The 12,081-nt window shown below is 35.2% G+C and overlaps 1 protein-coding gene across 2 annotated transcripts; it reads right to left on the bottom strand.

The window, feature by feature from the left end:
- Positions 1–2,077: 2,077 nt before the first annotated feature.
- Positions 2,078–4,160, bottom strand: LOC120082755. Of its 2 annotated transcripts, XM_039038043.1 has the most exons (3): positions 3,622–4,160; positions 2,553–2,587; positions 2,078–2,430 (listed from the first exon to the last, which is right to left on the bottom strand). In XM_039038043.1, the coding sequence occupies exons 1-3, from the start codon at positions 3,893–3,895 to the stop codon at positions 2,407–2,409; spliced, it is 333 nt and encodes a 110-aa protein (XP_038893971.1). In that variant the 5' UTR covers positions 3,896–4,160; the 3' UTR covers positions 2,078–2,406. The 2 variants fall into 2 exon arrangements, with proteins under 2 accessions (XP_038893971.1, XP_038893970.1); XM_039038042.1 differs by having other exon boundaries at positions 2,078–2,587; positions 3,622–4,155.
- Positions 4,161–12,081: the final 7,921 nt, after the last annotated feature.

Genomic DNA, 12,081 nt, shown 5'->3' with positions numbered 1-12,081 from the left:
TGTCACGTTGTCCCCGGGATAAAACAACCCAGAAAAAAATCTGTCTGGATTGGAGTGGCACGGTAACTGATCAGAAAACTCACACCCTTCAAGAACGATATGCTCGAAAAACTACACACGTGAAGCAAGAAGATGAATCGAGAGTGAATAAGGATTCTGTGAGAATGTGTTGTGTAAAACTGATAAAAGGCTCGAGCCTTTTATAAGACTTAAGGACCAACTGTGGTGCGAAACTAACGAAAAGAGAAGTGCACATAGACGTGGAACGTGCGCGAGGACCACACGTGATATGCAAAAGTTCCACGAACTGCAGAAGACTGGTACAATTGAAGGACCTTTTCTTTTATTTATAATTAAAAATAATAAAATAATTAAAATAAAAATTATTTTAAATAAAAATAATCATTTACATGCGTTTCGCTTGACTTAACAAACGACGACAAGGGATGTCCACCATACCTTACCCCTTGGGGTCCAAACCCACAACTCAAGGTGAGAGCATATAAATGAGGTCTCACTTCCCAGTCAACAATGTGAGATTCTCAAACAAGCTTTTTTTCATTTAAAACTTAAATTTTCACTTAACATATTTCATTGTTTTGTTAAGATATATTGAAAATGTCGATTTACTCATAATTTTGATGTTAAACTACAAACATTTGAAAATATCGACATGTCAATATAAAGTTTACATTGACATGTAAATATGACCTGTAAGAATTAATGCCTTCAAAAGAAAAAAAATATAAAAATCACGATGCACCTCTCTATCTACTAGTTAATAATGTAATTAAATGATTAATGTTTTTTGAGGTCAGATAATTTACCACAAAAACAACTACTTGCCAACATCTAGAAGGAGAAGAAAATTATTAATATCTAAGACTTCGTTCGATAACTATTTGATTTTTTGTTTTTATCATTAAAAATTAAGCCTATAAATACTACTTTCACATCTAAATTCCTTCATTTGTTATCAATTTTTTACTAATGGTTGAAAAAATCAAGCCAAAATTTGAAAACAAAAAAAAAAGTAGTTTTTTAAAATTTGTTTATATTTTTGGAATTTGACTAAGAATTCACAATTGGATTTAAGAAATATGCAAATCATTTTAAGAAAATAAGGAGGAAATAAGTTTAATTTTCAATAATAAAAAATAAAAAATGAAATGATTACTAAATAAAACGTAAACTTATAGTTAGAAGTCAACTAATTACCAAAATTACAAAAATTGAAAAAAATTAAAGAAACACCCGAAAATCCCGCGAGTTAAAATGAATATTAAAAACTTTGGATTTTGAGAAATATAGAAAGTCGCAACATTACAGAAAGGTGGAGATATGAACAAAGACTTTGACGACCCAGAGTGATTCTTGATTAATGAGAATGTGAACAGACAACAAGAAAAAACAAGACTATTGATTAATAATAAGACAGATGAAATTTGAATATTCTCACCTAACGTTCATAAATATCATTGCCTAACGTCCACTTACCCTTGTGTGAAAAAAGAAAAAATAAAGTAAGCCCATTACCCTCACCTAACGTGCAATAAAGAATTCATATTCAATTCTTGATGTAATTTATTTGTATTGAATCTTTTCCAAAATATATATATATATTTGTAAATTCAATAATTTATATTAAAATTTTGAAAGATAGAAAAAAAAATGTCAAATTATTTAAAAAATAACAAAAAAAATATATATTAAGACCTCTATCCGTATTTATAAATGAGGATAGATACTTATAGACTTCTATCTATCTCTAATAAAGAAGTTTAAATTTTGTTATGCTGTGTAAATCATTTCCTTTATTTTTCTATTTTTGGAAATCTCCCTAATTTATATTCCAGTTAATATTCTTATATAGTTTGGAGAATATATTCTTTTCTCCTCAAGTTAATCCACATAAATCCAAATGAGCATAGCTCAATACTTGTATTATAAACCTCGAAATTAGAGGTTTGATTCCTCCCATGCCACGCACTTAATATAAAACCTTGGTAAAAAAATAAAAAAATAAAGTGTAATTAGTGAATTGTAACTCAATTGGAATGATAGAAACATAAAAGGATGTAATTCAAAATAAGAAAAAGGAAAAATGAAAGCTTTATTATCAGCCTTGTTGGAAGGTTTGGTTGTAAAGAAGCGAACATGTCTTTTGATTACTACATTAAATTGACCTTTTTGGAAGTTTTCGATTTCCTAGTTTTCTCTTCTCGAACTATTAGAGAATAAGCTTGGTCCACGGTCGGAGATGGCCTCACAAGAAGGATTTGGGAGCAAAGGGAGGAATAAGAATCGTTTAGTCCCAAAAGAAATTGCATTAGTTTCTCTCTTTCCATGAGCTCAGTCTGCTCCACAATTTGATCGGAGGAAGATGGATTGGTTGGAGCAGCAGCTTCATCCCATAATGCCTTGAGGTTTCTGAAGTAAGATTTAATGGTTGAGTTTCCATGACGATGAGATGCAATCTCCTCATATATTTTACATAATATTGTCGGAGCATTGCTTTGAGAATTATATTGGTCAATTGTGTCTGAACTCACCGATTTGTGTATTGATTTTCCACCATCATCCTTAACTACACAAGATTTTCAAGAAAAAAAAAAAAAAAAACAAGTACAATATTTAGTACTGACCGACTTTGTGTCTAAAAAAACAAAATGATAAATAAATAAATAAATTAGGTCCTATGACACTGGAAAATTTAGTGGGTAAATTCTATTTTCACTTGGTGGTTTTTTTGTGTTAAGGCCAAATTTTTTTCAATTATTATTATTATTACAATTATTGGGATATCTAGATCTAAAAGAGATGCATTTATCAAAATCAAGAGTTATATTTAGGATGAGCAAGGCAGAAGCTCGATAAACAAATTGTGAGTAAGAAATATGAAAATAAGAAATTGGGAGAAAATAAGTATAATTTTCAAAAATCAAATAAAAAACAAAATGCCTACCAAATGGGGTGTCAATAAATCAAATCTCATTTGATAACCAATTGATTTTTGAAAATTGATTTTTGTTTTCTTACAACGATTTTTTTACCATTGTTTTCAAAGTCAAACACACTTCAGTATTTCTTTGATTGAATCATCCAAAAAGAAGATGCATTTAATTGGTATAAGTGATAATCATTTATTTTCACAAGTCTTTCTCAAAGATAGTTTTCATTATATTCTCATAATCTCTTTTATTCAGATGTTATATATATGTTCATTAAGATATCCAACCTGAATTCAAGTGTTACAAAATCATAATAGATTTTTCTAAAAAAAAAAACCATAATAGAAAATTAAGAAAAAAAACAAACATAAACTTAAAAACCAGAAAACTAAAATTGAAATCGTTATCTAAGCGTAATTAGTTTTTGAAGAATGAGATCTAAACTTTCACCGTCGTGTCTACCATTAATCTATGAATTTTAAAACAATTTAGGAACTAAATAGATACTAACCTCAAAATTTATAAATTAAATCAGACGAAAAACTAAAATTTGACGAAAGGTAGTAAATATGGTAGGATCATGAACATAGCAAGAAGAAGAAAGGGAAAAAAAAAACTTGGAAGTACTATGTAAGCGATGGTTGATTTAGCAGGAGAGAGGCAACCACACCTTTTCCCTTCTTGGTTGTGCGGCGAGTGGGAGCGGGAGTTGCTGAGTTAAGGGCTGATTCAGGGGCAGATTTGGAGCTGAAAATACCCTTCTTATTTGAGGCTGCTACTTCTTGTTGCAAATTCTCCGTCGACGGGGATTTTGATGGGTTCAAACTTGAAATAGTGGAAGATCTATGGTTCATTTTGTATTGATTTTTTCTTTCATCACTTCCTCCCTGCTCTGTTGCCCCCGGTCTGGACCTTCTGGGACTCAGAAATCCTCTCGTCGCCATATTTCAAACTTGGTTAAACTTAAACACACCTGTTTTCACTTCCCCTCCTGATCTCTATTATAAGCTTTCTCAATTGATGAACTTTGGGTAATTTCAGATGGGAAATTAAAGTAAGGGTTTCTCAGATCAAGTCAACGGTTGTGTCCATGATGCCATTTCCTAGAAATAATAATTCCATTCATCATTTCACATTTCCTTTGGATAATATATTGTTTTATTATATACGTCCCCTACAAATATCAAAATGCTTATTCCAGCCTGGTCGACAACCAAAAAAAAAAAAAAAAAAAAAAAAGAAGAAGAAAGAAAAGCAGAAAAGCCACGTGACACGGGCTGTAAACAAACGATGGTACCACACCAGAGATGGGAAGGAAAATACGACGTACTGAGTGTTAATTAATTGGGAATGGAAGACTTTTGGAGTCAACTCATACAATCTTGACTAGAATTATTATTGATTGGAAATTAATTTAAGTTTTGTACCACCCTATGTTTAAGGATCCAATGTCTCTGACACTACACTAATAAATCAATCCGGATTCTTTCAATTAATAAAACACACTTAACTTAGGATTTTTTTTTAATTGAGTCACTAAAAAAGAAGGTGGATCTCGTTATTATAGATATTAGTAATAATGAATTCTCGTTAGCATTTCTTAATCCTTTTTAGGATCTCTCATTTAAAAGAGATCTTGATTCATTCATTTTTATATCCCTCTTTTATTCGAGCATTACTAGTAGCTTTTGAGGTTGTCATTGCACCAATTTAGAATCATGCTTCTAGAAGTGCATAGATTTGAATTTGGGCGAGAATTTCTTTGTATATTTTTCTACATGCTTTCACAGGCATACTGCCATTTATACATTGCAACCCTTTCATCTAGGGTTGAATAAATTCTAAATGATAAAACATAGAACATAAGAACTTACACATCGGCCAATTAGATTTAAGGGAATAAATATAATTCTAAAAAAGTTGTAACAAAATGATTTTCTAAACTTTTCTCTTGAGGTGGCTTGAGCTATCGCTGTTGACTTGTTGACTTTGTTCACCTCATCAATCTCCCTAATATCCCTTTCAAACATAGGGTAATTTAGCAACATCGAGTTTGGATCGTAAGCAGAAGAATTGGGAGTGAGTGACTGGCCTTGTTAGGCAATAAGCAAGTTGGTCAGTTGCTGGAACATAATGAACCTCAAGAGCACTTTATAGAATTTGATCACAAATGAAATAAACATCCTATCTCAATGTGCTTGGTTCAGGTACGGAAAACTGGATTTATAGCTAACACCACTACACTAATATTGTCGTACCATAGAACAGAGGTGTATTTGAATATAAGCTGCCCAATTCACTTAGGAGGTGCTGAAGCCAAATGATTTCAAAAGAAGCATGAGTAAGAGCTCAATATTCGTACTTGGTGCTACAATGAGCAACTAGCATTTTTTTTTTCTTTGACGACCAAGAGAACAATATTAGTGCCAAGGAAGATAAAATAAGTTGCAAAAGAATTACGATCATCGATGTAAGACGCCTAATCCAAATTTGAGAAGGTAGAGATACTCAAATCAGATCTAGGTTGATATAGAATCCCTTAGTTTTTAGTTCCACTTACATATCGACATGCTTCTTTGCAGCTTGTTAGTGTGAATCAGTAAGTTTTTGAAGAAATTGACTGAGATTACTGAATCCATAAACTGAGTCAAATATTAAAAAGCACCAATTATGCTGTGATATATGAACAGATAATCTTCTGAAGTATACGGATAAGATTGGGTGCTTTATTCTAGTGACACTATGGATACAACCCATTTTGTAATTGTTACAATTGCTGTAAAATTTTACAAACGATTTGATCTTAATCGTTCATGTAGTGATCAACTTAAACTCTATTGGGATTGGTATGCTAAATATTTTTGTTCTCATAGTTTATAGACTTGTATAAACAAATTGTTATTAATAAAATAAAATTTATTTTATTTGTGCATTAACTCAATCGAATGAACAAAGATCCAAGGTTATTTCACGTAACGTAAACATATATGTGGTTGACATACAGATAGATCATGTTTAAGTAATAACCTAAATGGTCTGAAGTATATGGACAAGGTTGGTGAAGGAAATCTAACACGAGGATTTCCATGAGTAGTGGAAGGATCATTCCAAATTACAATCGTATACAAACATTACAATTACAATCACAAACGGAAACATACGATTATGCAAAATACATAAATTACAACATGCTATACAAAAGATCAAGGACAAGAGCAACACACTTTTGCAGACTCATCTTCCAGCTCCTTGATCACGAACGCTCGATCACAGCAACACAACAACATACGAACGCTTGTCCAACACAACTGCTACACTGCACGAACACCGCGCACTCGAACTAAGCGATCGCTAAGGTCACGAACACCCCAAACACCACGAACGACCTCCATAAAACCTCGACAGTGTCAAGTTGAGTATGACACCACCAAGAAGGTTACCTTGGTATTCTCTGTGTGAGAATCTAGAGGGTGGGCTTTGTGTGGACTTGGATTGAGGGAGAAAACGGGAGGAACCACAATCATGTAAACGATTGAGCAAGTGGAAGTTGGAAGAACCTATTGTATAGGTCGATGCCCAATCATTTAGGAAAAGCTATGCGATCACTTAACTCATCAATTAGCTGAGTGTCTATCGCTTAAGAACATTCCATGATCGTTTAGCTCATCCAAGTTGTTGCTTAGTAAATCTAATTTACTTGACAACTCTTCGTGAGAATTTTCTGAGATTGGAACTCCTTATGTACCACTGAATCCTCTAATGAACATAAGTCATAGTTCTACTATCACTGAGTCCTCTCTTCTAAAGAAAAGTTGTGGCCACTATGTTTAAGCCCCGAAATCAGCCCTTAAGGGAGCAATCTATCTATTTACCCTTGCTTTGAGGAAAGACTGAATTCCATCTCGTGTAAGTGAGTTCCCAGCTCCCAGATCAGACAAGTCCCCAAAAAGGTAAGCATGTTGAGCTGGCAATCTGGCCATTCTCACCCATACTAATCAAAGGACCGCCCTCAAAGGCAAGAGTTTACAAAATACTCACGATTGAGGTCGTGTCACCTATGGTCGTTTAGGTGAGATATAAGTCTCTAGTATCAATGGCGCTATATACAGAGTCTAGTCATATCGTGGTTCTGTCTTATACAAACTCTTTGTATAGGATACCCTCACTCGCATGTCTCCACATGAATGGTCAGGATATACCATATGTAGTAGTTTGTAACACTTGCAAATCTCTACAAAGCGGGTTGTATCCATAGTGTCACCAAGATCAGGTATCCCACCTTAATCCTTATACTACAGACCTATTTAGGTTATCACTTAAGGGAAGATCCACTTGCATATCATATATACATGTTTAAGTTCACATAAGATAACCATGAAGTTTTTTTTATTGGATATGAGTAAATGCCATAATGAAATAACAATTATTTTATTCATAAAATAATGTGTATAATTACAAACAATGAGACTCTGGGAGAATTATGACACTAATCCAAACAATCTCTCACTTGTCCTAATGCATCGGGAGACTAATGTACAATACATTATAAAACATGTACAATATACAATAAACTACGACATACCCCAATATCATCTCCTACTTGCCCTAGACAAGATGACGTATGTCCCGTAAACCCAGACCCTCCAGGTGACACTCGAAAACTTTAGCTGTGAGAGCGTTTGTAAAAGGACCAACAATGTTGTGCTCTGACGTGATCTTCATGGCTATCACATCATCGCAATGCACAATCTCTCTGATCCATAGTGGAATTTCATCAACAAAACAACATCTTTAGCTACTTGACAAGCAGCTACGTATTCGGCTTCCAATATGGAGTCTGCGATGCATCCTTGCTTGATGCTTCGCCACAGTAGCCCTTCAATTCAGAGTGAACATTGATCCCGATGTCGATTTGCGAGAATATCTATTAGTCTGAAAGTCAGAGTCCGTGTATCCTGTAAGGATCGTATCCTTATCTCCTACATGATCACAGAGTTCTTCATTCTCCGAAGATACTTGAGGATCGTCTTGACCTTTGTCTAGTGATCAAATCTTGGATTGGACTGATACCGACTGACAATCCCTACTGCATAGCAAATGTCAAGTCTGGTACACAACATTGTATACATAAAGCTTTCTATAGCTAAAGCATAGGAAATCTGTCTCATCTTCTCAACTTTTTGAGGTGTGTTAGGGTAACAAACCCCTCTTGGATCCTGGATCCTGTACCTAATCAACATTTGATCGATGTACGATGCTTGAGACAAGGCTAACCTCATGTTCTTACGATCTCGAATGTACTGTGCCTTACCCAAATCTTTCATTTGGAACTGGGCAATTAGCCATTTCTTAATATCAATCAGATACCCTACATCATTCCCAATGAGTAGGATATCATCCACATACAGTAGCAGGAAAGCTACTGAGTTGTTGATGATCTTCTTGTAGACACAAGGCTCATCAACATTCTGATTAAACCCAAATGACTTGACCGCAGTGTCAAATCTGATGTTCCATGATCTAGATGCTTGTTTCAGCCCATAAATGGACCTATTACGCTTGAAAACTTTTTACTCTTGATCTAGAACTATGAACCCCTCTGGTTAAGTCATATAGATGGTCTCCTCAAGATTACCATTAAGAAAGGCAGTCTTGACGTCCATTTGCCATATTTCATAATCATAAAATGTGGCTATGGATAGGAGAATCCTGATAGACTTGAGCATGACAACAGGTGAGAAAGTTTCCTCATAGTCAACTCCCTCGACCCTGTCTCTTATACACATCTAGATGTGTATAAGAGACAGGGTTTCCTCATAGTCAACTCCCTCGACCAGGGTATAACCCTTTGCCACGAGTTGAGCCTTAAAGGTTTGCGCCTTTCGATCTACATCTCTCGTTCACTTAAAGATCTACTTACACCCAATAGGTCTTACCCCATCAAGTGGATCAACAAACTCCTAGATGTTATTGAAGTACATAGACTCCACTGCCTGGTTCATGGCCTTAATCCATTCATCTTTGGCAACATCCTCCATTGCTTTCTTAAAAGACAATGGATCCTCGACTCCATCATCCGAAATGACGTTTTGGGCTTCATTTAAACCCATGTAGTGATCCGGTAGGTTCATAACCCTTCCACTACGTCGAGGCAGTCTCAACTCTTGAGCTGGTTGACTAGATGTATAGACCTTAACAACTCTTGTTGATCTGTCAGCCTGTTCAAGATCTCTTATTGAACCCTAAGTAGTCTCGATCTCACTAGAAATCTCGCGCAAAATGAGCTTACTCTGTGGCTTATGATCTCGAATGTGGTCTTCTTCCAAGAAGATAGAATTTGTAGAAACAAACCCTTTGTTCTCATTCGGATCATAGCAGTACCCACCTCTCGTTTCCTTGGGGTAGCCTACAAAGAGGCAAACCTTTGAACGCGGTTCCAACTTCTTTGGGTTAGTCACGAGCACATGTGCCAGACAACCCCAAATCCTGATGGTGTAAACTACCTTTACGACCTCTCCACAACTCAAAAGGTGTTTCAAAAACACTTTTCAAGGGAACATTGTTCAAGATATAGCATGTAGTCTCCACTACAAAACTCCAAAACGATTTTGGAAGATGAGCATAACTCATCTAGACCGAACCATGTCCAACAAGGTTCTGTTTCTCCTTTCTGATACACTATTTAGTTGAGGTGTACCAGGGGCCGAGAGTTGGGATGTAATCTCATGTTCTATCATATAGTTATGGAATTGGAGGTCCATATACTCTCCACCACAATCAGATCGTAGTGTTTTTATCTTCTTCTTAGCTAACAAGTTTTCAACTTCAGCCTTATACTTCTTGAACTTGTCAAGGGCTTCAGACTTACGTTGCATTAGGTAGAGATACCCATATCTTGAATAATCATCTATGAAAGAGATGAAATATTCATACCCACCCCGAGCTCTAACATTCATCGGACCACAGAGGTCTGAATGTACAAGCTCTAGGGCTTCCTTGGCTTTATAACCTTTTCCAGTAAAAGGTCATTTGGTCATCTTGCCTTCGAGGCATGATTCACATACCGACAAAGAGTTTTCTTCTGAACTCTTTAGAAGTCCACTTTTCACCAACTTCTCAATCCTATTGAGGTCGATGTTACCTAACCTTAGATGCCAAAGATGAGCATTTTCCTTAGGAGAACCTTTGGTCTTTTAGCTGTTGTTGTCGTACTAACATTTCAGTGTTAAATAAGGCTTTTATGACTAACGACCTTAGTACATATAAGTTACTTGCCATTGAACCATAACCAATATCTGTTCCATTCTTGAAAATAAACATTTTATTCTCAGAAAAAAGAGACGATATACCCTTGTTCAATGAGACAAGAAACCATGATTAAGTTCCTTTTAATATGAGGAACTACGAAAATATTATCCAGTAATAAGTAACGTTTCTTATCAATAAATAACTTCAGCTTGCCTACAGCAACAACTAAAACAACCTCACCAGTACTAACTTGTAGAGTCATCTCTCCTGTGGCAATGTTTGCTAGGAACTGAACCCTTGGTAAGAGGAACTGACATGATTGGTAGGAACCAAATCTAAGATCCAGGCATAATCATCATTCTCTACCAAACACGTTTCCAAGACCAATAAATCAGATTTACTGTCTTTCCTCCTCTTTTGGAAAGTAGTGGGATCAGTATCTGAACAATTGATACTACTAGTTTTGTCATCTATCCTTTTATGCTCGAAAAGTAAGAACTGATGTTCAAACAAATCTTGCAACGAGCCCCATATTCACCGTGGCAATGACCATTTTCTCAACTCTTTGACAAAAACATTTAGGATGTTAGCCAAAATGTGAAGTCGAGCAAATGAATTAGCCTTCATCAGCACCTCATATGCATTGCGACACTTCGCGGTGCATCAAGGTCAGACTTGAGGACACTCCTCAACCATGAAAAATTTGAGGTCGTTTACCATGAAATACGTTTTACACAGATTTCTTTCCACTTGTATTAAAAGTCATATTATAAAAGCACTAAACGGAAATACTAATGAGTTGGTGAAAGAAGAACACATTGACCTACATTAGATTTTAAGCAAATACTCATTGAAAACAAACAATATCCAATAAGATTTTAGCAAAAACTAAATATAACCCCATGTGACATCTAGTGTTGCAATGACACTTCAAAGGTTTAGAAAAAAGCCACCGAAGGGGGTCAATTATCCCTCCTCCAAAATGAGAAGTTCTAAACCAGTCATTAATAGTAGAACAACTCTCTTCTCTATAACAACCCGGCAACCACGCCATAAACTTGTGCACTAAAATTCAATATGGTCTTTAAAGCATATGGACAATGTGATATGAATCATATAAGCTCATGTCCCTGGCAACTGCGCCATAAACTTGTCGGATAAAATAATAAAGTGTTATGTTGTGTTATGTTTTGTATCGCTTATACACACTACTGATGGATAAATGTAATACAAGCTCATGTTGCCAATAAACTTGGTTGATTGTAAAAATGGAATGTTATCTTTATCTATTGCACTGATGAATGAATGAATGATGCTCTATATGCGCTCAAGTGATTTACAATAAAGACATTTTATGTGATACTACGTTCTAAGTGTATGCATTGATAGTGATATGCTCGTAGTATGCGAAGAAATAGTGCGTGTCACAAGTTTCCAAAAAAGTTTTTTAGAATGATCTGAGGTCGAACACGGGATTGTTGTCATTAAATGCGATACTTATGTGATATCATGCGACTGGTTGTAATAATGAATAAAGAATTTTGGTTTGTACATAAATATAAATTGTGCTAAAAGTAAAAATGCGTTGATAAAGTAAATTCCAATACTACTGTGATACATATTACAGGGCGAGGACTGGCTGTGAAGCTGTACAAAAGAATCGATGCATGCGATGGCAAGTCTTATGAATGAAGCAGAAAAGAAATGAGTAAAAAAGTAAAAACATCACAAGTTCATCAATCGCGTTAAGGACGCAACTAAGGTTCCGCTTCCCTTGTCGTACATGGTAAAACAGAGAAACGTGATAAATGCAAGGTTGTTTCCATCTCTGGAATACTTCTCGCTTTAGTTAACGCATTCTTCCAACCTTCTCTTGAGAGGC

The sequence above is a fragment of the Benincasa hispida genome, chromosome 8 (genome assembly GCF_009727055.1).
Source record: "Benincasa hispida cultivar B227 chromosome 8, ASM972705v1, whole genome shotgun sequence".
Taxonomy (NCBI): domain Eukaryota; kingdom Viridiplantae; phylum Streptophyta; class Magnoliopsida; order Cucurbitales; family Cucurbitaceae; genus Benincasa; species Benincasa hispida.
Note: the sequence above shows the minus strand (reverse complement) of the source record. Positions and strands in the feature narration are given on the sequence as shown.